Source organism: Alligator mississippiensis, chromosome 9 (genome assembly GCF_030867095.1).
Source record: "Alligator mississippiensis isolate rAllMis1 chromosome 9, rAllMis1, whole genome shotgun sequence".
Lineage (NCBI taxonomy): Eukaryota > Metazoa > Chordata > Crocodylia > Alligatoridae > Alligator > Alligator mississippiensis.
Window position 1 is genome coordinate 37,080,952 of NC_081832.1, and position 27,302 is coordinate 37,108,253.

The following is a 27,302-nucleotide window of genomic DNA, read 5'->3' on the forward strand; positions in this document are numbered from 1 at the left end:
AGAGGCCGAGAAATGATAAGGGAAGCCCTAAGACCTCCCAGGATTCAGTGGCCGCCGTTGCCTTTAAATTTCCAGATTTCATCTTCAACCTCCCCACGTTCTCGCACCACCGGTACATTCTCGCGAGAACGCGAAGCCGCGACACCGGAAGTGAGCGTAGGCAGCCAGTTGTTTACTGTCGCGCGTGAGCTGGTGGCTAGTTCCGGGAACGCTGTCTCGCGAGAATGGGAGGCTGTGGCGAGCTCAGCCTTGTTCGGCCCCGGTCTCGCGAGAGCCCGTGCGGAGAACGCTAGGTGTCCCCGTGCCAGTGCGCGGACCTCCTGAGCAGCGAGAAGCAGCGGGCGCCATTTCAGGGAGCAGCTAGTGGCGGAGGTCTCGTTCGTGCCCGGGCTCGCAGCAGCCTCCGACGTCTGAGTTCCTCCCGGCCGCGGCCAAGCCCCGGAGCCGACGGAATCAGACCGCCCCTCCGACCCGCCTCGGCAGGGACTCGCGCGCCCCGGCCTGTGTCCTCCTGCGCGCAGTGGACGCCGGAGCCGGGAGCCGCCGCCGGCCGGGCACCTGAGCAGGAGGAGCCGCCGCCCGAGCGCAGGTAACCGTGCGGGCTGCGCCCGACCCGCGCCCAGCAGCGGGCCCCGCGCATCCCTTCCGTTCGGCCCAGCGAGAGGCACAAGTCTCCGGAGAGGCCTGGCCGCCCCTTGGGGCCTGCGCCTGGGCTCGGTCGTTCCCCCGCCAGCGACGCCCGCTCGGCCTCCATGCCACAGGCCTCTGCTCCCCGCCATGGGGCTGTGTCCGGCCTCTCCGCGTTGCAGGGTTTGGCTTGAAAATTCGCCTGCAACAGTTGTGTAGCGGCTGGGCCGGGCCTACGATATAAGTGCCCCTGGCGATTTGCTTGTCCCTCCTTAAGCTCCCCCGTGATGACGCTGCTGAGCGTGGCCAGGGCCCCTACTCTGTGCACGTCTCTTGAGGAATTAAATCTAGGGAAGGTGTTTTAAAAATCTTGCTGACTTAGTGCAAAAAACAAGGTTCCAGGGAGGCTGAAAGACTGGTGGCCTAAACGTTGGGGTTCTGTTGGTGGCATGAGCCAAGAGCAAGCCTGGATGCGAGGGAAGGTGCTTTATCATTTGGCTGGAAACACTGGTCTTCGTTAGCTCCTCAGACTTCCTGACGAAAGCACGGAGGAAAGGAAACGGGGTTCATAGCACTGGGAGAGCTAAAACGTAGTAGTTTGCACTGGGACAGAATCCTAGGTGCAGGTACGGCGATGGTTCTCGCCTGTCAGCAGCTTGAGGGTTAACTGTTCTACATTTCAATTTCTTAACACACAAACGCATGTAAGCGGTCTTATTTGTTAGTCTTGTAGCTGATAATAAAAAAGCCATTTTTATGGTGGGAATGTGCCTACTGAAAAAAATTCAATATTCTTTCCCTTTCACTGCAGATGTTACGGCTTACAGTAAACTCCTGAGACCTCCCAGGAGTCTTCCAGCAAAACCAAAGGAAAAGAAAGTTAGCCTATATGGAATTTAAGGGGAAAAATAAGGAGGCAATGGCTTCTTAAGACTTCTCTATGCATCATAAGGCAGTAAAAAACAGAGAAAAAGGGGAGAATTCCAGGTTAAAAAAAATGCCTGGTTTTTACATCCTTTGCAATATTTTGCCTCAGGGACCTGAGTGGTTTTTTTTGTTTTGTTTTTTTTTAGAAGGCTTTTTATGCCTAGATTTTATTTTTAGAGATATCAGGAGTGTCAAGTTTTCTCTTTCCCCTAATCTTGTTTGATCTGTTTAATGATTTGTCACGAGTCTTTCTCTACCTTTCATAGAAGTTGTCTAGTTTTTAATGCTTTTATATCATTTTTAAATTGGTGAATACTAACTTTATAGAAAATAACTGTTTAAAAAGTACTGGGTGTTTTCTGTTGCGAATTTGGTTACAAAGGTAATGGTTTTATATGCTAGATACCTGTAGTATTTGACCTAGTTCCACATCGCATACAAAAATATCACATTATACATAATTAAGGTTATAGTATTTGGACTCCATACTTGTGTGTGTTTGTTAATGAGTGTCTCATCAGATGAGGTGCTAGTACGGTCCAACAGGAATCTGTTAACTCAGTGTTACTCTGTCTTCATCAGTGCTAATAAAATTTGTCTGAAAAGCATCGATAAAGGTGTAATGAGGCTGAATTACAGGGGCTGAGTAGTTTTAAAAGTTGCGTATAAATGAACTTTATTTTAACACAGCTAAATACAAAGCCCTATAGTTAGAAATGGAGAACATGGTATTTCCTGTAAGGTAGTAGAGGGATTGTATCCCAGAAAGCAGGGTATGGCAATGATTTAAGTGGAGGTGTGCTGGAGATCTGATGCAGCATGAGTTTCACCTTTGAAGTGCTGCAAACAATGCACTAACAGTGCAGTAGTTTTCAACCTGGGGTCTGCAGTCTGTGTCTAAGGGTTTGTGATCAATCAGAAGTATGTGAATAACCACACTTACAATTCAAAGGGTTCCATGCATCCAGCTGAGAAAAAATTAGGGGTCCACAAATGAGAAAAGGTTGAAAACCACTGAACTAATACTATCCCTGGATCCAAGTAGGATATTATATTGGAATACACAAATAGTTTTACTTCTGTATATAATGAAGCATTGTATTGTATCCTTTCTGACCTTGACAGTTCAAAAATTATCAAATAAGGAATGAAACATGCTTTTCTGCAAGAGCTTTAAGGAATTAAAATGTCTATTTTAGTGAACAAAAGATTAAGAAGTGACTTACTTAATCTGCAAGTATCTACATGAGTAGAAGGAGTTGGATAGTAAAGGGACATTAATATAATGAGCTAGCAAGATTTAGTGGCTGTCGGCTGAAAAACTAAAAATGAGGAACTCAAATCAAGATCATTCTTTAACTTGGTAACTACTAGAAGGCAATTATTTAGGCTGGAGGGCCACAAAAGGAATTTTGGTAAGCTGTTAAGGGTGGGGGCAGCAATTAAACCTATCTGGTCTACCAGCTGCTGCAAGCCAGAGGAGGCAGGGCTGTGCCCAGCTCTGCTCTGCTGTAGCTGGGGTTGGTCTGTGCAGCATGCAGACTCCTGTCCCCCCCCCCCCCCCCCCCCCCCCCCCCCTCCTCAGGACGGGGCACAATGTAGCACATCAAGTAGCCATCCTGCCTGCTGTACCAGGAAAGTTGCAAGTGGCTACCCAAAGCTGAGCACCCCCTACAGCCTGCACAGACTAGCAGTGCCGCAACAGCAGCAGCTCCTCACAGGAGGCAGGCAGGACAGGGCAGGGCAGCTACTCAGTGTGCTGCATCACACCCTGTCCCATGCCAGTCCAGTGGCTGTGGTGCCAGGACTGCATAGCTACAGTGCCAGCAGGAAGGTAGGGGAGCTGGGGAAGGTGTGTGCGTGCTGCCTGGCCCAGCTCCAACTGCAACGAAGTGAAGCGGGTTAGGGCTCTTCTCCCTTCTCGGGGAACTTGATGTTTTTAATCAAGAGAAATTGATTTCAACTTTTTAATCAAGAGAAAATGTGTCTAGTATGTTCTAGATAAAACTAGTTATTACTGGTGCTCTGCAGAAAGTCAAATTAGTTAATAGAATTGTAGGATTGGAAGGGACCACAAGGGCCATCTGGTACAACCCCTGACCATTATGACTCTTCTTAGTCCTAGAAAAACTTTAGATTTTACAAATGCTAATTCCCACTTTGCCAGAAATTGCCTTCTCAGTTACATGGGTTTCTTTGGATGGCTGTTGTCAAACCCTTTTCTGAATCCTAACTAATGCAAACAGATCTTTCATATTGCATTTTAATAAGAAGCAGGTAGTAAACATGGAAGCTTTTGCTTTATGATGGTTAACTTAATTGTATATCTTGTGTTCAAAGCCAAGACTGGCTGGTGCCTATATCATTTTTACTGTCTCAGTATGCAGATTACACTTGGACTTTTTATTCATGCCCAGTTCTTTTCTGTTGGATATTTCTCACTTTGTTATATCATTTTTTGAAACTTGGGAGATCCCATCACTAGCTGTATTATCAAAACTTACTTTATACTATAGCAGTTCTATTTGTATGGGATAGAGTACATGTCTGATGTGATGTTGCTCTTTGTTTCAGGTGTCCTGAAAAATGGCTGATGATATTGATATTGAAGCAATGCTTGAAGCTCCTTACAAGAAGGTGAGAAAAATGTGCCAGTGAGGTCTTGCAATTTTTTTTACCTTAATTTAGCATTATTCATGAAACTACTGCTGAACTGTAAACTAACATCCCTGGAGCCCTCATGATTTATCTTATTGGAGATGCATTACATGTAACTTGCAAGTAAATATAAACTGTAAATGTAATTATATTGTGCAGTAGTTTCACTTCAGCGTGATGAATAAATGCCCATCTATCTCTCTTTGTAGACTTGCCTAACGATATCTCACCTCTACTCCCATGAATTCACCTTTGATTCCAGTGTGAACTGTCAATCATAAGGTAGTAATTGAGTGACGTATCGCTGTACCGTGGTCCCCTAGGTAAAAAAATTAAAAAAAAAAATACTCCTAAAATTGCCAGCTCCAGTTTGGTATAGCAACAAGGTGAATGCAGTGGTTTGGGAAAACAGCAGGGTTCCAAGAATAACCGTTTCACCAGTCCATGGCAAGTAAATCATTAAACTGTCTGCTCAGTGCAAGAGGAGTGTGACTGTTTTTTTTATTCAGGACACTGGTGATGGTTAATCTTAGCAGGACAGGTCGAAATCAATTGCTGAGTGAATTCTTGGATCCCTGAATAGTTACAGACTTAGCAAGTAAAAGACAGTATCACAGTCTGCAGTGTCATTCAATAAATTGCTGTTGTATTCTTCTGTCCTAGTTGTTCAATTAGGAATTGCCAATTTTGACCCAAAATTCTGCTAAACTTATGAATGGCTAGAATAGTGCTGTACTTAGTTTCTGACTTAAACAGGCAGCAAATGTATACTGTCTTTTTTTCTATTTTCTTTTTTTTTTTTTTGGTTTTTTTCACCAAACGGTGGTGAAAGTGTTAACATTATGCATGCATTAGCACTGGTTTCACAAGAAATGTGTATGAAGTTTAAATAGTTGTATTCATGGCGTAACTTGTGTGATTAAACTGTAAATCATACATAACATTTATATATAATACCTACTGTAAATTCTGGAGTATTTATCACAATCATGTGGTAACAATTTTGGATGGCTATTTGTAAGTTTGTTTATTTTTTTTTGTTTTTTTTTTTGTTTTTTTTTTAATGCTGTATATTTATTTTTATGTAAAATTAGCAGTTATATAAATCTTGGAGAGAGAGTTGTAATATTGTAATGTTAAGATTCTTGTGTCCTAGTTTAACATGGATATTTTCCATGTAAACAGGTATGGAAATAGGGAATGTTTAGGCTGGACTGGTGGATTATTGATGACTTTCTTGGGAGTCGACGTTACTAAAGCAGTGTGAATCCCTGTTTGCTTCAGGGCGAGATGTGTGACAGATGTGGCATCAAGCTCTAACAACCCTCCAACGAAAATGAGCGAAGATCTCGGGAATGGCATCGGTCACAGGAAATCGCTAGTGGCTGGCTGCTAGCTTGGCCACTTGGGGCTTAGGCAGAGATATAGCCTTGGTATTGATCAAAAGGCACAAAATGCATAAATCTGAAACTTCCTCTTACATTTTATAGAAATAATATTTAACCACTTGAATGCTGAACTCTACAAGATAATTAACTACATGTAAGGAAGTACATCAACTTAATATATTTTTAAACAGTTTAATTATTTCTTATAAATGTATGATTTAAATGTAAGCAGCAAAGTGGTTAAACATGCCTACCTAAATGTTTTATAGCTTTCCATATAAATCTATAAACAAGTAATTTAGTATTAAAATTTTTGTTTTGTATTTTCTTATTCCTATTCCCATTACCCTTTGACCACTTGCAATGTTTCCGCTTCGTCCTCACGATGTTCTTCTATCAACCCTGCTTAGGATGAGAACAAGTTGAGCAGTGCCAATGGCCATGAAGAACGCAGCAAAAAGTAAGTGGTTTTCTGTTCATTAACACTTGAGTGTATTTAAGAACAGTGACTAGCGTTGCTTTTATTGTTTTTATTTTCTATTGTGTATACTGTGTTCCAAGAAAATTAAATGGATGTTTGGGATATTACCCCTCCCCTCCCCCCCCATTAATACATTAACCCCCATGGCAAGTCGATTGGTTCCAGTATTACAGAACTGTGTACACAGAATACAGCCTGTAAAAGCAGCAGAATTACCTCTTTGTGAATGGGAACTGAGCCTGTTATGCATTCAAATGTATAGCCTAGTCACATGTGGGCAACTGCAATGGTACATGTTGCCCCAGATGAAGCCTTTAGTTTCACTTTCCCATTCATTCCATTGGCAGATATGAAAATGTTTCTCTTCAGACAAGTACCTCCATGTTACAGATATCAAAGTTGTAAAAACGTTTAGTTTGTTTTCCTAACAGCAGTATAATACAGTTTGTATCTGTTCTCATCTTGGTGAATAGAACTTCTAAAAATGTGTACAAATGATGGTCCCAAACAATTGAGAAGAAATTAAGGGTTAAAAATGACACTGGTCCTCCAGGATTGTTTGTTTATGCTATTTTGGGATTAAGTTCCTCAGATTTTTGAGGACCGAGGATGCAAAAAGATTAAGTCCCTGGCTTTAAAAAAAAAAAAAAAAAAAAAAAAAAAAAAAAAAAAAAAAAAAAGTTGAATGAAGTTAACTATGATCATTGCTGGGTTAGTATGCTTGATTGATCTTGGTAACTTAGTCCTTATGTTAGTGGAGTTTGAATAAATTATTTCTCTTAGTTAAAAATAATTGGTTAAAAATGAGTGCTTTTGGAAAAATATATTTCATTCAAGAGGATTTTGTCCCCTTTGTTCTGTTTGTGTTAGACTGGGCACATCTACGTGAGATGCGTACTGCACAGTAGCGCATCACAGCATGGACAGTGCTAATACGTTATTGCACAGTAGCATCACCTAAAAGAGGTTCACTGGCACTACTGCTCAGTAACTAGTTACTGAGCATTTATTTAGTATTTGCTAATAAAAGTACTAAATTAATTTGCAGTAATGACTGCACAGTAGCATCTTGGGTAGATGTGCCCACTGATTAGTAGCTTATATTGCTATTGCACCTGAATGACCTGCTTTGTTAGGGACTTCTCTTCAGTGAGAGAATCCCTCTTTAAAGGGTCAGGAATGACTGGGCTTCTTTAAGCAGCTGGATACAATACTGTATTTTCAGAACACTCTGCGGCCTAAAATACTGGTATGCACTAGTATCACTGTGAATTACTACCCAGAACAATAGTATGTTCATAGAATCATAGGGCCTCAAGGGTCCCAGCCCCCTTCGTGAATACAGGAATGCTATTCCTAAATCTTCCCTGTTCAATACCTGTCTAGCCTCTTGAAAATTTCTAATGAAGGAGAGTATACAACTTACCGAGGCAGTCCATCCTATGACCTTACTGTTCCAACAGCAAGGAATTTTTGCATGAGATTGAATTTTTTTTCTGGAGTTTTAAAATCACTAGTTTATGTTCTGCTCTCCAGCAAGGAAGAACAGTTGTTTTCCTTCTTTTTCCCATCCCCTCAAATATTTGAGAATTGTTATTGTGTTCTCCCGAGCTAATCATTCTCTCAACTTTTTTTTGTCACCTGCCTTTGGATCTTCTCCAGCTCTTCCCTATCCTTCTTAAATTGAAACCTAGAACTGTACATAATACTATAGCTGAGGTCTGATCAATGCATAGTAGTTGACTTGTGGAATTCATTGCCACAGGAGATGTTGGAGGCAGATAGCATAGCCTGGTTCAGCAAGGGACTGGATAAATTAATAAGTGATAGATCTGTTAATGGCTATTGAATAGAATGGTTGGAGAGGTTTCCTCTGGCGTCCTTAAACAAATAAATAATGTTGGATGCCAGAGAAGGTATTGAGCGGGGAGGGGATAAATCACTCCAGATGTACCCTGTTCAAAGCTTTCCCTCTAGCATCCACTTCTGCCACAGGATACTGGGTCTGCTGCAGTATGGTCCTCCTTAAGTCCTACTAGAATGGCACTGTCTCCTCCAGCGTCTTATAACTAATAAATCTGTTTGCATCATATAATTGCATTTGCTTTTTCTGTGACTGCATTCATAATGATGATTCACTGAGTCTGTGATCCATCAAAACCCCCAGATCCTTCTCAGCAACACAACTGCCCATCATGTTATCTCTTTCTGTGTTTGTACTTTTGATTATTTTCTCAGCGTTGCTTTTTATATTTGTCAGTGTTCAGCTCCATTCTGTTATCTCTAGCTCAGCTTTTCAGTCTCCTAGTATGCTTTTGAAGTCTTCTATACTCCAAAATATTTTCATGTTATCTTCAATTTTCATTGGGAAGCTTTTTATTTTGATATCTGGATCATTAATGAACATGATAAATAACATTGGATTCAGGACACATCTGTGTAAAACTCCATTGAAACCACCTGCCAGTCTGACGTTGATATACATGTAATACTCTTTGCTTGTTGTTATTGAGCTAGGTATGGACCTTGCTATAATGTAATATAATCTACACATCTTCAGTTTACTTTGGAGAATAGCATATGAATCTTCATAAAAAGCTGTGCTGAAGTCCAAACATACTATGGCCGTGGCATTCCCTTGACTTAACTATTTTGTTGAAGAAGGAAATAATTTGATTTGGCAAGTGTTACTAACAGATAGCAGTTGCCATGCCCCTTATCCCCCAAAAGATGTTTACAAACTGACTTTATAAATCACTCCAGTAACTTATGGGAATTTCCCTTTATAAAAAGCTGCAGGTACACTACTGTTTTTCAGTTACGAAATAAAACTATTTTCTTCTACCTTGCAGGGCTGTTTCATGTCTGTCCTTTCCCCATACTTTCTTCGTAGCTATGTTTATATTTTTAGAATGTCTGTGCGTGGGATCCGATGATACATCAGTATGTAGAGTAGATGTTATAATGATTGGTATGCTCAAAAAGTCCTAATACCATAATTTCTTATATGCTGCATGCCACCAAAAAAGGTATGTTTTGTGGGGTTTGTTTGGGGGTTTTTTTTAAGTCAGAATGAAGAAGAAACTCTTTTCTTGACAGTACTGGTAGGTATGGTATTTTCAAAAGAAAAACACAGGTAGCTACAAAGGGAGGTGGGGAGTAGGAAAACAGTGTGGCTGCTCTATTAACTCCCTAGCTGCAGGACGCTGCTGCAGGTGCCTGAGCCAGAATGCCTGACCCTTCTTTTTTTTCTGGGACTGAGCTGCTTGGGAAGCCAGCAGCACCTGAATAGTCAGGAAATAATAAAATCTTAAAAGTAGGGCTGGAAGAGACCTCAGGAAGAGCTCATCCTTCTTTTAATCTTACAAAGATGGAAGTTCATTTCCCCCCCCCCCCCCCCCCCCCCCCCCGGTAGCCCGTTTCAATGCTTAACTACCCTTATCATGAGTGAGTTTTTCCTAATATCCAACCTAAATTTCACTTGATACGGTTTTAAACCATTGCCCTTTGTCCTGTTCCCTGCAGGCATAGAAAATTTCCTATTTCCTTTCTCTTTTTGACCATCTTTCAAGTTTTCAAATCCCCAGTATTTTCTCTTTGCACCTAAATAATCCTAGTTATCCAGATTTTCCTCATGGATCATGTTTTCCAGACATCTAGTCATTTTGTTGCTTCCCGCTGGGCTCTTTTTAACTTGTTCACGTCTTAATTAAAGTGTGGTGCTACTCAGTGGAATGTTCATGCCTGACCAACCTGACTGCTGCCTTTTAGTTGACTGGCTCTGTGAATGCAGGGAGACCAGTGGATGTGTTGGACCTTGATTTTAGCAAGCCTTTTGATAGGGTCTCACACAGCATTCTTTCAGGCAAGCTAAGGAAGTATGAGCTAGATGAATGGACTGTAAGATGGACAGAAAACTGGCTAGAGCATCAGACTCAGAGGGTAGTAGTCAGTGGCTTGATGTCTAGTGGGCAGCTGGTCTCAAGTAGAGTGCCCCAAGAGTCAGTTCTGGGGTTGGTTTTGTTCAGTGTCTTCATCAGGTGTCTAGAAGATGGGATGGAGTACACCCTCAGCAGATTTGCAGATGACACCATGCTGGGAGGGAGTAGCAGAAAAGCTGGATGGTAGGGCTAGGATTCAGTGACCTAGACAAATGGGATGATTGGGCCAAAAGAAATTTCATCAGTTCAACAAGGACAAGTGCAAAGTTTTGCAGTTAGGGTGGAACAATCCCATGCACCAATACAGGCTGGGGGCCGACTGGCTGGGCAGCAGCTCTGCAGAAAAGGACCTGGGGGTTACAGTGGACAACAGGCTGAATATGAGCCAGCAGTGTGCCCTTGTTGCCAAGAAGGCTAACAGCATACCGGGGCATTGGTAGGTGTGTTGCCAGTGCGTAAAGGGAAGTGATTACTGCCTTCTATTCAGCACTGGTGAGGTCACATCTGTAGTACTGTGTTCAGTTTTGGGCACCCTACTACAGCAAAGATGTGAACAAATTGGAGAGAGTCCAGCGGAGGGCAGCAAAAATGGTGAGGGGGCTAGGGTGCATGATCTATGAGGAGAGACTGAGCAAACTGGGCTTATTTAGTCTAGAGAAGAGACTGACAGGAGACTTAATAGCAGCCTTCCAGCTACCTGAAGGGAGGTTTGAAAGGGCATGGAGCTAGTTGTGGCAGATGACGGAACAAGTAGCAATGGCCTCAAGTTGCAGCAAGGGAAATTCAGATTTGATATTAGGAAGAATTTTCTCACTAGAAGGGTAGTAAAACACTAGAACAAGTTACCCAGTGAGGCAGTAGAAGCTCCATCCTTGGAGGCTTTCAAAACCCGGCTAGACAAAGCTTTGGCTGAGATGTTCTAGTTGGGGATGGTTCTGCTTTAAGCAGGGGGTTGGACTAAATGACCTCCTGAGGTTCCTTCCAACCCTAGCTTTCTATGATTCAACTCCTAAAAGGCAATCTGGTAGAAGTACTTTATAGCTACTTCAAAAGGGAGGAAGAGTTACCTTTCAGACTAGGAATCGGGAATTTATGCTCTAGTTCAGGGGTGTTCAACCTGCAGCATGCGTGTGTGTTTGTGTGTGATGTTGCAGGTTCAGGAGGGAACAGTGATGAATGGGGCAGGGAGTAGAAAGCAGAGCAGCAGATGGGGCAGGTGGCATTTATAGAGGGTGTGTCTTACCTTTGTGACACATCTGCCAAGGAAGTTGGCCCCCACTGCTTCAGTCTTTCCATCTTCTAGTGATACAAATGAGCTAAATTGTTGTAAACTTAAGGGGGGGGGTAGGTAATAGGTTGAAGTTGCAACAATTTTGCTTCACTATATTAGTACAGGAAGATGCAGGTGAAATGTGTACACTCGTGCAGTTGCTGATCAAACTCATATTTTCATAACTGCGTAGGGTAAGGCCTAGTTTAGTGATGCTTGTCTTATTGTTAGAAAAACATTTCACGGTAAGCAAAAAGAGGAAAGGTAGAAAGAGGTTGCTATGCAATGAGACTGAGATTACAAGTATAGGCATAGCCCCAAAACCAAGTAGATGAATAGCTTGCCTTAGTGTTCAGTATGATAAACATAGAACTTGGGCAAAAGCTGGCAGATGGCAATATGGATATAGAAATTACGACATCTGAGAGGGAAGTGCAAACTCTTTGTATTCATTGTGCTCAAATCAGAAAGCAGTGGAAGGGGAGTCTCCTTATCCATCCTAGGTTACTGTAAAAATTGTTAAATGCGACTTCAAGTCTACCGTATTTTCGTGCATGTATCCCACAGGGTATACGTGATTTTACAAGAAAACTGGGTGCGGGCTATGGGCGGAATTTTTTTCGAAGGGGCTGGGGGTGGGCTGCGCCGGGGCGGGGAATATGTGGGTGTGGTATATACATGGACTAATTTACAAAAATAAAATTTTCTGTCGGTTATACGTGGGTGCGGCTTATATCCGGGGGTGGGCTATATGCACGAAAATACGGTAATGTTAAGGGAGGCTATATTGTTATATTACTCAAGAATAGCAGTTAAGTGTAAATATTTAGAAAGGGGGGTGACACTGACAAGAATAGATAACTATGTATATTTTTAGTAGAAAGACATGGAGATGTTAATGAAGTTGTGTAAAAAGCAACATGGGTTTGCCAAATATAACTTGGACAATACAACCCAATACTTTTCTTTAGTAAGTGACTTATTTTTAGAGAGAGGAAAGATTTGGTACATTATTCTCTGAACTCCCATGAACATTTAATAGGGTGCTACATAAAATTATTAATCTAGAAAAGTTGGGGGATAAAGATAAATGGAGGTGATCAAACCTGTTAGTAGATGAATTGCTGCTTGTATAGGCTGGCTGCCTTCTGGCCAGTTCAAATAGCAGCATGTAGCCAACATGGCTGTTCAGACATTCAGAAACATGGAAATATGATCTGAGCTGTGCCTTTGCTAATGATCTGATGGAATTTTTTTCCCTCACCTGTCCTGTCATATAACAGGAAGCAGGCAAAGAGTGTTCTGTTTTCAAATGTGCAGAGTACACCAGAAGCTCTTTAACATGATACTACAACAACAATATTCTGATTTTTAACAAGGAAAGTTTAAAAAAATATGTAGGCTGTACTGAAGGAGTTTTTTGCTTTTTTTATTGCACAGCCAGGCACTAAAATAAATTTTAAAATGTATGGTAATCTTATTGTTAGAATGCTCTTCTCTGTCTGTAGTTAGTTTACAACAATACCTTGTCTTAGAAAAGAATGTGGCTAATGTGTTCCTGGCTGTGGAGTTCAAACAACTTTCTGAGAATCATGTAGTTAATAGTATCTGATAATGAGTTGGCACTTTTCTGTTTTGAGCAGTGTTGCAGAAGGGAAATATAATCTCTCTACCTTGTTTTCCTAACTTTTTTTACTTTGAGAACTCTGTCTCTATACTCAAACCTAGGTTTCTTTAGTGAATTTTGAAAATATGGTTGTCCCCTTGAAATTTCTGAAACTTTACAATAATGTTTTACATTGAATTTACTAGTTAACATTTTATCTTGTAAGTTTTCAGCCCCACTACCATACTTAAGAACATGAGTGCCATACTGAGTCAGACATGGATCATCTGTCCTAGAGTCCTGTCTCTGCCAGTGGCAAAACTTGATGCTTTAAGCTAGGGAGAGAAATTACACACAAACCAGTAAAAGTGATTGGAAACCAGTTCATATCTTTAATACAATAGGAGTTCAATGCACATAAACTGCTTTCAAAATGGCTGAAAACAGTTTAAGATAAATCTGGATGGATGTAGTATCAGACTTAACTGATTTAGGTTAGATTAGTTTATTGAACTTCCGTCCCAGATCCCCTCCAGATTCAAGTTAATTCACATTCCCACAGCATCGTGGATGCTGTGCACCTCCCCACACAAGCCACCCCTTGCATGGTAGGCAGGCTAGCCTTGATCGAAGCTGTCTGCTCCCACTGAGCAAGGGAGGTGTGCTCTAGTTCCCTCCAGCTTCTGGCCTGGCCTGCTGCAGGCATGTGGCTGTCAGTTGAAAGTGACAGTCTTTTCACTTGCTTATCAGTTCAGTCTACAGCTTAGACTAACCTGTGAATCAAGTCAGCCTCAGGCTTTTGACTGTCTGTACTTAGCCTTAGAGAGAGCATTGAACGGGATATATCTAGAGTGATCTGTCCCTCCCTAGCATCCACACAGATTGGTGTATAGATGCCTGAGGAAACATCTCCAACCATTCAATCTGTACTTGACTACTTAGTATTCTAAGAATTACAAGGCCTAGTCAAATAGATGTGTAACTTAACCTTGGAGTATTCAAAATCCTATTTATGCTCAGTTTTTACTAGATTCATAACTGATCCATTTTTTTAATAAGTCATTAACGTATGTCTATATAGGAAGTATTACTCCTGCAAGCTGATGTCACAGGCACTAATCTTGCAGTAAAATTAACATTGTGAGAAAACAATCTAATGAGCTGAGGAAAGCTATATGGTATAATTGCAAAACCAATGTTTAGGTGTCCTTACATTTGTAACGTGAGTTGGCTTTTTCAGGCGAAAAAAGAGCAAGAGTCGGAGTCGGAGTCATGACAGGAAGAGGAGCAGAAGTAAGGAACGCAAACGGAGTCGTGATCATGACAGGAAAAAAAGCAGAAGTCGGGAAAGGAAGCGCAGCCGAAGCAAAGAACGCAGACGTAGCCGTTCTAGAAGCAGAGATCGCAGATTTAGAGGCCGCTATAGGAGCCCATAGTAAGTTGTTTGATGTACAAATTGAGTGTGGTTTTTAAACGGACACTGTGCTGAGTAAGTCTTTGGAAAAAAATGTTCAAAGCCATGCTATGTAGAGGAAAAGTAAACATTTCTATTGCCTCCTGTTTTGCCTTTATTTAAGAATAAAAAGCAAATTTAAATTAGCTATGCCAGTTAAATTGATGAGTAAAAATTGTGGCTGGGTTTGCAACAGGTATCAAGTATAGTCTCAGAGCTTTGCTGGCATAGATAATGCTGGTGCGCAAAGCAGGAAGTAAACATGTTTTCAGATGAATGTTAAAGAGAAGATGTCATATGAAGTCTTTAACTACTTGTAATGTGAAAAGGCTTGTTACAAGGAACGGAGGAGCATAGTTATTTCAGAAATGCCCTTAATCATGACTTGAGGTTTTCTGTGGGGGTGGGGAGTTGCTTAGCTTTTACACCCTGGCCACTCCTCCTTGAACAGTATCATTGTTGCTGCTTGTCAGCCAGGTATAACTAATGATAAATAAGAACATTTGTAGTTAGTGAGAAGTTGTTTTTTTGAATGAGTTTGGCTCAGGTGTGTGTGTGGTTTTTTTTGTTTTTTTTTTAACAATAAAACCTCAAATTCTTCCTGGTGTAACACACATTGTAACATAGAGGATTACTGGAATCATCAAAAGAGGAGCTTTTCTGTACTTGTCAAACTAATTCCTGAAGCAGGGGTTGCAAGGGGTTAGTTTGGTTGTGGCCTCTGGGCTTCTGCCGAGCTACTGCTGTTCCCCTTTATGGTTCCAGCTGTAAAAGCAGTTGCAGTCTCTGAGCTCTCCTTCCAGCTCTTGCTGTCTGCACCCACTGCACAGGAGCAGGGCAGTGCAGTGTGGGGAGCAGAGAGTGAGCTGTGAGGTAATAGAATACTGAATCAGTCAGCGTTTGCCTGGCAAAACACTTTCTCCTGCTGTGTATTGTATTTTTAACAAGTTGTTTTCTTTAGTGCTTGTCCATATACACATGCCACTGCCCCTCTTGCACCCAAACTTAGACTTTTACAGTTAGAAGTATTTCTCTAGTATACATGTACCCTGCTTCTCCCTTGTTCTGCACAAACAACATACAAGACAGTGCATGTTTCCAGCTCCCCAGTTCCTCTGTTGCCTTTCTCTCAAGATACAGCATCTTTTTTTTTTCTTGTACAGACTAGTGTTTAGCCTTAGAAGCACATTTTAAAGCAATGTTCTCATTAGCCTTTGGTTTCCTTATATACCTGTGGCAAAGGACAGTGCAAGTTGGGACCTGTCACTTGATTTTCAGCAACAATGAATCTCTCACATCACTTTCAATCTCAGCATTTCAACATGGCTTTCTCCAGACATGCCCTTCATCATATAGGGCCGTGGCTGCAACTGGTGGACATGCCAAGTGTATCTGTTGCTTTGTGGAATTGCATGTCGCTGAGAAGTGTATTATTGCAACAGCTTCACTTCTGGACTAGGATGAACCATGGTGCCGGGACCAGCATGAGGGGCAGATCCACGTTCAGTGTTTCTTTGAGGAGGCACTGTGTGCCCTGTCATCTCTGAGATTTTTTGTAGTCTCTGGCTTTAGCAGTGAGCCCTGACTTCAGGGAGCGAATTTTGGCAGTGGAAACATAAAGGCAATTGTGTTAGAAGCACTCCACAGCTCTGAAATCTGGGGCAGTTCAGTAGCCTATCTCGGTCTTATCCCACCCTGTGCCATGGTCCCAGTTCAACTAATGGACTGTCAGAGTTGTCCACACTGCTGGAGTCTTCCTGTACAGGGACCATTCTCTCAGCACCTCCACTTGATCTTCTGTCTCCAGATACCTTTCACAAATCTGTGACAACTCCAACCTACTGTTCTCCTATATCATTGGATGAGGCAGTAGGTTATTTTACAGCCTCTTAATAAGATGACTTCTGGGGATTTATGGGTAGGTCACAGCCTCCAGATCTCCTTGAAGGAATTTAATGTGCCTATGCATCGACTAGCAACTGTTTTACAGTGCATTCTCCATCAAGTTGACCTGTCCTTATTTTGTGAGACCATTTATGGATCTGGCATAAGTAAAAACTTGGACTTGCTTGGCAGGAAAATATAAAATATACTCTCTGGTTCACTTTTATTTTCAGGTGACATATTAGCTTTCTCTCTCCTATTGTATGAGTAAGATTTCCTCTCTTCTGCTCTCCCTACCCCGTCTCATAGTCTGTTAAAGGTAAATATCTTTCATAGAGAAGCTGCCCTCTGCTTCCTGGGAGGCCTTTGGGGAATGGATCACAGAGCCAACCATTGGCAAGAGCTTTCTTATAGAGACCTATCAAATTTGCAGTTATGCAATTTTAACAGGAAGTGTGGGAAGCCCAGGCATCCTGGAGCACAGAGAAGGGCTGGGCATTGGCTATGGGGCCCTGCAAGTCCCACCCCTCCCCAGAGATTTACAGATAGTCATCTGTCTGTGTCCAGGGAGGGGCTTCTGTGGGGGCTGCTGTGCTGCTCTGCACTACAGAATGGTGCTGCATACTGTACTGGGACAGCAAAAAAACCAAGGCATCTTTTGTGATTTAGGTAGGTCCCTATTTATAGATCAGTGGTCTCCAACCTTTTTAAATAGGAGGTCACCTTTTGGCATTTAAAAGCAACATAAGGTTTACCATGTGCTGCTGCCACCCCTTCCCCATCCAGCAGGTCTGTGGGGAGGGAAGCGGGGGCAGATCAAGGCAGAGGGGGAACAAATTATTTGGGGGGCATGCCTCCCCAGCAGGTAAGTCCCACCTGGCCAGGACCCCACTCCACTTACCCCTCCCTGTTCCTGTCTCTGTGGCCCTGTCTGCACCACAGGGACCTCCATCTAGCCCCTGCCCCTTCCCTCCTCCACAAACTGACCTGCTGGGCTGGGGTGCATGCATGCAGGCACTCAGTCCCCCATCCCAGCTTCGGGATTCTGGATACCATTTCTCCACTCTCAAGTGATAATTAGGCCAATATCAGGACAGGCCTGAGTCTGTTTATACAATGAACTCTGGTGGGTCTTAAGCATGAACACAGCTAGCTATGCCACTGTGCCTACTGGCAACCTGTTGCCTGTTTACAGCCAACCCTTTGCCTACTGCCAAGCCTTTGTCCTGTGATAGGTGGCGCTACTTTTAGTGGTGGGAGTCATACAGAAGTTCTTCATCCTTGAAGATAGTGATTTTACAATGGTTATTTCTTGATTTCAGAAATAAGGGGGATGGCAACCCATTTGGGACTTAAGAAAGCATGATGGTATAAACTCAGTGTCAAAATAGCAATACCATAATCCCCTGGGATTAGCAGGTTTGCATCTCGGCTTCCATGATTTTTTTACATTACCATCTTGTCTTTCTTCAGGAAATACTTGTGGCACATATTTGGGCATGTTTTATAAACGATTCTACCTTTTTGTCTCTTACGGGTATGTTAGCAATATCCTAGATGGAACAACAGCATCTCCCTACTTAAATAACAAGCGTGCAAAGGGCCCGTCTTTGCTGCAGGAAGGTGAAGGAAGCAGTCAGCCTCAACTGATGCACTGTCATATTGTATACCTTTTGGCGTTACATCATTTGGACCTTCATAAAATCTATGTGAACACTTTCTGCTGGCATGTCTCTCTGAGGTACAAGAGGGACATTAAGTGCTTTATCCTGTGGTATGTCATCTTAGGCTAGTGTCATGTGCGAAACTTCTCCCTCCTTCAGAGCCTTGGAGGCCTCAGCCAAGACTCTCAGTCCAATTGCCTGACATTTTCTATGGACAAGAAAACCGTTGTATGCTTTAATGACTACTCTGATTCCCAGGATGATCTGCAGTGTTAGGCAAAAAATGTACAATTCATCCTATTAACTCTAGGTTGGCCAAGGAAGTTTTTGATTCCATAACTAAACATATTGTTGTGAGGTACTGTGACTTGAGATTACTCCTGTTTCCACTCTTCAGGACTCGGACCAGAACACCCACCATATCTGTGTGGATGCTGGATGGCTTCAAGCAGTAAAATAAAAATGCTCTTCTTTTGTTAGAGATTCAAAGTAGCCCCAGCTGTGCCTGCAGATATATGGATAAATGGACTAGGTTTCTGACTTGGAATCATGATATCCCCTTCCAGGCTTCTATCCCAGCCATTCTAGTCTGATTTCTAGAGCTGAAGCATAGTGAACCATCGTAGTAAATAGGGACGTCTTAACAGAATAATTTTCGTCCATCAGCTACCTTTTGGAATGCTAGTCTACCTTCTCTGCAATGCTGAAGTTCAAGAAGGGCCAGAGTAAGGTGTTGTGCCAAGGAGCAACTTGATCTCCCTGTAGGACCTGAATCTAGACTCTTCAAGACTGAAAACTACCATTGGAGCCAGTGACAACCTTCACAGTGCCTCTGAAATGAATTTTCTTTTGCCAGCATTTGATAGGATAAAGGAGATCAAAATTCTCTTGGAAGGTTCCTTTTAAATTGTTCTTCTAAACAAACCCTTCTTTGAGACCAATCCTTAGCTTTAAGGTAGTAATGGAATTCCATCTTCTAGCTTTCTTCCCAAAGCTTTGTTCCTTCAGGGCAGATGCATCATTGCACACACTGGACATTAAAAGGGCTCTTTCCTAACCAGGACTCAACCTTTCATAAGAGCTCCATGCCTGTTTGTACCTGGCATTTTTTTTCTGCTATGGCTAAAAGAATCGCTGCCTAGAGACTGCGTGGATCTAGACTGCATCAGCCAACCAATAAGTAGCCTCCTTCCAGAATGTCTCTATCCAAGCACCTCTTGAACTGTACTTCTAATTCAACTCGTACCTTCACTAAGCACTGTGCTAGCACTGAAGCTCCTGGATTAGATCCTGCATTTGGGAAAATTAGTTATTTACTTAGACTCCCAAGACCTGCCTCCAGGTGAACTGGGCATTACTTTGGAATTGCTTACAGTGGAGCATGCATATGGACAAGTACTCAGAGGAGAAAGGATTGAGTTTCCAGAGTAAGTGGAGTTATAGTAATGTTGTCCATATGCACAATCCTTATCTTGCTTTCCATCTTGCTCTTTCTCAGAATCCTATGCATCCTGGGATATTCTGGCTCGGAAGGAACTGAAGAGGAAGTGGGCACTGTTTGGTTTTTTTTTGTTTTTTTTTGTTTTTTTTTTAATTATTATTATTATTATTATTATTATTATTTTATTTTTTCTTGTTCCTCCCCCCCAGGCTTTTCATACAGAGCAGAAGGAGGAGTAGCACTGTGTAGGTACTACTAAGGGGGAAAGAAAATCTTAGTTTGGGTGCATGAGGCACATGTACATCTACAATGCGATGTGCAAATTGACAGTAAGTTTTGATGAGCTCCTTTACTATAAGTAACTTCTCTTTCTTTTGCCTGTAATCTAGTTCTGGTCCAAAATTCAACAGTGCCATCAGAGGGAAGATTGGTCTGCCTCACAGCATCAAATTAAGGTTTCTGATTTTTTTTTTTTTCTTTCTTCTACCTTTGTGCATAATTAATAGGTTTTACTGCAAACTGGGCTGGTATTTTGTATGTTTTCTGATTATGTTGTCAAACTTGTTACCTTTACAGCAGACGGCGCTCCAGAAGCAAAAGTCCATTCAGAAAAGACAAGAGCCCTGTCAGGTAGCTATTTTCACTTTTTTTTTTTTTTGGCCATTGTATTATAATTTTAAAGTGTATTAGTCATCTCCTACTAGAATGGGGGAGACAACTGAATCTGAATCTTCAGTTTGCCAGTTTCCAAAAATTGCACATCAGTACTGCTTAGAATGGAAGGAGAATATTTGAAAAATCCTCTATGCTCTGAGGTGATAGAATATCCATACAATTGAACAGTAGGCTGTTAATGTAAATTTTGCATTACCCTTGTTGCAATTTTATTAAATATGAAAAGCAAATATTCTGCCTCAACCTGTCAGTGACCTTGTGTCAAAAACGAAGTAGCTAAACTCAAACTTCTGTTGTTTCAGAGAGCCAATTGATAATCTAACCCCTGAAGAGAGAGATGCTCGAACAGTATTCTGTATGCAACTAGCTGCAAGAATTCGGCCAAGAGACTTGGAAGAATTTTTCTCTACTGTAGGGAAGGTAAGTGGGCGCTGGATGAGAGTGCTTTAAGTGATCTCACAGGGGTTTAGGTTGTAGCCGTGTTGGTCTAAGGACATAGGCAGACAAGGTTCCTTGGGTGAATTTGATATCTTTTATTAGACCAACCCGAATAGTTGGAGAATAGTTATTAAGCAAGCTTTTGGGTTCAAAAACCCTTCGTCAGGCTAAGGAGGTTTCAGCAGTTGGTGTGTGCTCTTCCTGGGTGAGCTTGAATCTTTGGGGGCTCTTACAGAGCGTCCTCTAACACTAAAGTTATCTCCAAAAATTTAGGTGCTTTGTTAGGGCTCTTTGACTTGGAAATCTGTTAATTAAGAAATCGGTTAAACTCAGTGTCAGAGCTGACAGGATCAAATGCTAAACTCTTGGGGGGGGGGGGGGGGGGGTTCCTTTTCATATTTGTATGATGCCTATTGCAGTAGGGCACAATTCTCACTTGTGATAACTAATTTAAGTAACTTTAATTGTTGTGAATGATTGTGCTTCTTAAAATACTATTTCAAATGAGGTCTCTTCATAAATAAGTATTTTGGTAGGTGAATTTTTAGAAAACTCCATCTGTTCCCTTCTGTTTTGTGTCAGATTTGTGATAGTCAAGTTGACTTTATGAAGCTAAATCCTTATTTGTTATAGAAGCAAGGATTTTTTGTGTGAGATCTTACGTCACCCAACTGAAAAACCCTTGCTGCTTGCATATTTCCTGGACTGACAGCTACAGAACCACTCCAACTATTACTTGTTTAGAAACAGTTTCACTGCAGTTAGCTTAAGAGTCAGTGGTCCAGAGGGCTGCATGCCATAGTAACTGCATGCAAATTAGTTTTGTTTACAAAAACTTTTCATTCTTTCATTTTTATAGGTTCGTGATGTGCGAATGATTTCTGATAGAAATTCCAGACGTTCTAAGGGAATTGCTTACGTAGAATTTGTTGATGTTAGTTCAGTGCCCCTGGCAATAGGACTAACTGGACAGAGAGTTCTGGGGGTACCAATCATAGTACAAGCATCACAGGTAAGCTATGCTTGGTTGTGTGTTAACTGTGATTTATGCAATCTCTTATACTGTAGCCCAGATGCTTGACCAAGAGATGAGAATAAGTATTGTTGCAGTCAGGTTAATTTCAGTAAGGCTTTACTTCATTTACAAAGGTATTGTTTGTATATCAAAATAAATTATTTTATATCAATGTTGTACTAATACTACTGTGTGAAGTAGCAGTTCAAATGAGGCCAGAAAATTCAGAGGTTGGGAGGGGATCAAAAGTGTATTTTCTTTTCACCTTTGATTACAATTGGTATTTTCATTTAGTGCTTAAGGAAACCATGCACTAATCCATATTAGTGAAGCATGAACAACTAGTAAATTAAGGGGAAAACTGCATGTTCAACTACTGGCATTTTTTTAATTTACAGTCAGTTGTTTTTGTTGAAATGCCTGGAGTTGCACACTTCAGTGGAAAGTCAATACTTATACAGCTAGCTCTGGCACTTCAGATTTCTAATACAGGTCACTGAAGTGTGATGCCAGATTCCTTTTGTTGATTTGCGGTTAACAAGTGTGTCTTCCCACACACAGCGGGCTTCACTTAAGAAGAAAAATTACAGTTAAATGTGTAGACATATGTAGAATAAGACAGGACTCTAGGAGGCAGCCAACCATTTTGGACTAGAGAAAAATTGGGCTTTAAATGTATAATTTCTCTGTATGCTCATCAACTTAAAATTGCAAGCTTTATTGATAGACAAGGTTCTTTGGGTGAATCTGATATCTTTTATTAGACCGACTTAAATAGTTGGAAAATAATTTTTAAGGAAGCTTTTGGGTTCAAAAACCCTTCATCAGGCTGAGGAAGTTTCAGCAGTTGGTGTGCGCTCTTCCTGGATAGAATGAAAAGTAAAGCAGCCAGAGGCTGGGCTGGTATGCATAGTCGGTGAAGATGTAGATTGAGGAGTCAATGTGTGAGAGAGAGGCTGGGTGAGGGGAAGGAGGATGAATAGTTGAGAAGTACCTGGGGAGTCAGATGTCAGGCAGGTTATAATACGTCATAAATCCAATGTCTATATTCAGTCCATGATTTTTAGTATCCAGGAGGTTGATGAAGTGAAGTTCATCGGCTCATCTCTGGGAAGTGTTTTGTAGGTTTCCTAGCTATAAAGTTAATTCACCTTTTTAGAGTCTAACTTTATAGCTGGTTGGAACTTTTTATGACATCATAGCTGCTTTGCATGTGTAGCGGGTCTTAAGGTAATTGCCCAGTTTACCAAGTAATTGTGTAATACCTGTAACATGAGGGGGGCCTCAGAGTCACTAACTTTCACCAGGAAAATCTGGCACTTCTACCAAAGAAATAGTGTGAAAATTTCAGAACACTGTCCCCAGTTAGAAAGGAAAGGCACGTCTTGTTTTGTTTTAGGTTGAAGAAAGAGATTTTCCTTATACTCATTACATTTCAATCATTTGAGCTTCAGGCTTCCTGAAACTTTCAGTCTTTTTCCAAAGAGCCGATTTCTAGCAAAGTTCAGGATGGCTGGAAAGGTATATGGAATTGTTTACATAATATACAGAAGTAATCACTTGCCAATAAAAGATATCCAGGGCAAGAAGGTGACAGCCTTTCGTACAAGGCAAAATGCAGAAGATGAGGAAACCATTAAAGTTTTCAAAGGGATCATAGAATTGTTGTTTGTACAAAAGTACAATTGTTTATCTTTTATGAATGTCGTCTTTTGCATATAGAAAGCAAAGGGCATTTTAGTTACTAAAAAACAGAATCAGAAATCTTCAACTCATTGAGGTTGAAGATTTTAGAAGAACTTTGGCACTTAAAAGCTAGGAAGTTAATCCACATACAGACTTACAGTTTGAGCTTTGGAACTTATTTTTAATAAGTTTGGTACATGTATTGTTTTCACTTGAGTTTTATGAGAAATGACAATTTAATTTTCTTTAGGCCGAGAAAAACAGAGCAGCAGCAATGGCCAATAACCTACAAAAGGGCAGTGCTGGTCCTATGCGACTCTATGTAGGCTCATTACACTTCAACATAACAGAAGATATGCTTCGTGGAATCTTTGAACCATTTGGCCGAGTGAGTTTTCATTCCTAAGAGAAGGGTTAAATGCATATGTTACATTTGTTTGACTGTATAACAATTACAAAATAGATTCAGGGTTTACAAAATGCTTCCTGAAGAACTCCACTGTTACAATATTTGATTCTTCGTTATGTTCTCATGAATCCCTGAGGGTTGAAGTATCCCGATTCCTTGCAAAAACAAAGAGAAGACTTTATTAAAAAAAAAAAAGAAAGAAAAAGAACTTTAAGAATTGCATTATTACTCAGCCATTGTATTGAACAGGTAGGTGATATGGATTGCTGAGAAGTTGGTGACTAACCTGTGAGAAGTGGAAACTAAACCATACACTGAACATTTCTGAATACATAGTTATTTGAGTTATCTGTGATTGAATTGTCTTGTGACTCAGGCAGTTTTTGCCTTCATTCTCATGAAGATTTGGTTTCACAGCCTGCCATGATGCATGTCTCTCTCAGCAGTGCTTTCTTATTCTAAACAGTTACGCAATCTTCCTCTGTCTTTTAAATCATGAAATCAGGAAGGAAGTAAGGAATTTAATTAATTTCATCTGGGTGCAAGTGACCTCAGGGTACTTCTCCTGGCCCCCAGCAATTCTGTTTGTCTTCTGAAAGATAAAAATACAAGATACGTTCAGGGCATTGACACACACACACACACACACACACACACACACAACAATTAAAATGGTATAAATGCAGTTTAAACTTTGAAGTGGATAGGCAACTGACTGCTCTGGTACGCAGGCAAAACTCTACTGCCCCTACCCCCCTTCTTTTTTCCCCTTATGTTTTATTGAGGCATACTGACCATTCAGTAAAATCTTTCTAACAAGCAGCTGTGTTCTCCCTCCCTATTTGACCACAGCCCCTCATCATGCCTTTCCCTCCCCGGTAAGCACACTGCAAGCTATTGGAGCTATGCTTAGGAGGAAGGGGAAAGCAAAAAGTAAAAACATCCCAGCCACAGGTCATCCACCTCCCTGAGACCCTAAGTGCAAACCACCTTTCCCATGCCCATTGTCCCATTGTGAGGCATGCTAGGCAGGATGCGCATTCACACCACCTGGTATCAGAGCCATAGCACTTCACACAAGTGTTGGCCAGTTCCCAATCTGTGACATTTGGGAATGGTTCAGATGTTAGATGTCTGCACTCTGTTTTGCATGCCTAGCAGGAGCATATGCCAGAAGTGTGTTCTTAAACCTTAACACAAATTGGGATGTAGACATGCGGCCATTTTAGCTACCTTAAAAGGGACAAAAAGCTGCTGCTTGGGAGTACGCAGCAGCTGTTAAGATGTAGTTGTTATCCCTCCATCGTTGTTGGTGGCACTGTATTTGAGCATGATCTCCACCATGGTTCAGATGGGTCTTCAGGTGATGTAAGAGTCCAATCCTTGAGAGAGAGACCTGTCTGCAGAAATTACAGGTCTTTCTGCAGGAGAGAGTAGGCCTGGATTTCTTTCCTTTTCCATCCTCTGCACTCTTCTCTGCTTCAAAAACAAGATGATTTAACTTGAAATGGGCTGCCACTTGGTTGAGGTTGTGGCTGTGGAGCCATTGGAGTCTATTAGTAGCCAGTTACCCCCACCCAGCTCTTTATTTCAGCATCTGTTTTCTTGAGAGATGCTTTCAGTATATCCTTGTAGCATTTTCTCTTGCCACTACAAGATCTCAGTCTGTAACTAGTTTGGGAGAACACTTGTTTTGGGAGCAGATTTAGGCAGTTTCTGGACTTCAGAAAAGCAGACTTTGACTCACTGAGGGAGCTCATGGGCAGGATCCCCTGAAAGCCAGACAGGGGGAGAGGGGTCCAGGAGAGCTGACTGTACCTCAGAAAAGATTCGGAGTGCAGAAACAAATCATCCCAATGTTCAGAAAGACTAGCAAGTATAGCAGAAGACCAGCTTGGCTTATCAGGAAAATAAATCACAAAAAGGAAGTGGAAACTTGGACATATAACTAGGGAAGAATTGCTCAGGTATGCAGGGATGAAGTCAGGAAGGCCAGAGCGCAGTTGGAATTGCAGCTAGCAAGGGATATGAGGGTGGCTTTTGTACAAGTGTTGGTAGCAAGAGGAAGATTGGAGAAAGTGTGGGTCCCTTGCTAAATGGGGGAGGCAACTGTGTATCATGATGCAGAAAAGGCTGAAGGTGCTCAGTGTTTTCACAGGCAAGGTCAGCTTCCAGACTACTATACCAGGTAGCACAGTTTGGGGAAGGGGTGAGCAGCCCTCAGTGGTAAAAGAACAGGTTAGGGACTACAGGCAGTCCTCAGACTTGCAACACAATTGGTTCCTGAAAACTGTCTTAAAGTTGAAATGTTGTAACTTGGAACCAATTTTATCATGAGAAACTGTGTTATAAATAGGGGATTGGTTCCTGAACCAAGGCCTGATACCCTATTTTCACCAAAAATACCCCAGAATTTTGTACTCTTATCAACTATGGATGAGTAATATAGCTACATTAATGTATTTGCATCATAAATAGCAATCATATTGATTTGGAAGGGCTTCTTTGAGGCGACTTCGCTGGACTTTTTGAAGGGCTCCTGCCTGGAGTCTTCTTGGGAGTCTTGGCTGCAAGTTTTTCTGGAGTCTCTCTGCTTTTTAAACAAAGTGTCCAAGCAAGTTTGAACAGATGTTCTCCAGGGAGATGAGCGGACATGGTGAACTTGTTTGCTGGCGTGGCGTCGCATCAGATCAAGCATTGTAAATCGAAACTGACGTCATAAAGATGAAACAGGGTATCGATTTATAAATGTAAGTGTGAAACGTTGTAACTCGAAACGTTGTAAGTCGAGGACTGCCTGTACTCGTACATATCTAGCTTTTCTAAGTCCCTGGGGCCAGATATGATGCACCTGAGGGTGCTGAGGGAGTTGGCTGATGTGATTGCAGAGCCATTGGCCATTATCATTGAAAACTCATGGTGATCAGGAGAGGTCCTGGATGATTGAAAAAGGGCAAACATAGTGCTCATCTTTGAGAGGAAAGGAGGAGGATCCAGGGAGCTACAGACCAATCAGCTTTACCTCAATCCCTGGAAAAATCACAGAGCAGATCCTCAAAGAATCCATTTTTAACCACTTGGAGGAGAAGGTGATTAAGAACAGTTGATATAGATTCACCAAAGGCAAATCATGCCTGACCAACCTGATTGCCTTCTGTGATGAGGTGACTGGCTCTGGATTCAGGGAGATCAGTGGATGTGGTGCATTTTAATTTTTAGCAAGGCTTTTAATACAGTCTCCTACAGCATTCTCGCAGGCAAGCTAAGGAAGTATGAGCTAGATGAATGGACTGTAAGATGGACAGAAAATTGGCTGGAGCATTGGGCTCAGAGGGTTGTAATCAATGGCTCGATGTCTAGTTGGCAGCTGGTCTGAAGTGGAGCACTGCAGGGGTCAGTCCTGGAGCCAGTTTTGTTCATTGTCTTCATCAGTGACCTGGAAGATGGCATAGAGTGCAGCCTTAGAAAGTTTGCAGAAGACACCAAGCTGGGGGAGAAGTAGCAGATATGCTGAAGGGTAGGGCTAGGATTCAGAGTGACCTAGACAAATTGGAGGATTGAGCCAAAAGAAATCTCTTGAGTTCAGTAAAGGCAAGTGCTAAGTCCTGCACCTAGGATGGAACAATCCCCTGCAGCAGTACAGGTTGGGGTAGCAGCTCTGCAGAAAAGGACCTGGGGGTTACAGTGGATAATTAGCTGAATGTGAGCCAGCAGTGTGACCTTCTCACAAAGGCTAATG

At 41.8% G+C, this 27,302-nt stretch overlaps 1 protein-coding gene across 2 annotated transcripts in view; it reads left to right on the forward strand.

Annotated features, from left to right (window-relative positions):
* The first annotated feature begins 289 nt into the window (after positions 1–289).
* Positions 290–27,302, forward strand: part of RBM39 (RNA binding motif protein 39) — a 49,424-nt gene continuing 22,411 nt past the window's right edge. Inside the window, exons 1-9 of one of the 2 annotated variants that reach the window (XM_019485575.2) lie at positions 290–589; positions 4,129–4,191; positions 6,011–6,060; positions 14,139–14,333; positions 19,730–19,795; positions 19,917–19,970; positions 20,318–20,435; positions 21,313–21,465; positions 23,405–23,542. In XM_019485575.2, the coding sequence (XP_019341120.1) occupies positions 4,141–4,191; positions 6,011–6,060; positions 14,139–14,333; positions 19,730–19,795; positions 19,917–19,970; positions 20,318–20,435; positions 21,313–21,465; positions 23,405–23,542 (825 nt within the window). In that variant the 5' untranslated portion in view covers positions 290–589; positions 4,129–4,140. The remainder of the gene's footprint in view (positions 590–4,128; positions 4,192–6,010; positions 6,061–14,138; positions 14,334–19,729; positions 19,796–19,916; positions 19,971–20,317; positions 20,436–21,312; positions 21,466–23,404; positions 23,543–27,302) is intronic. The other variant, XM_006269145.4, reaches the window with a different exon arrangement.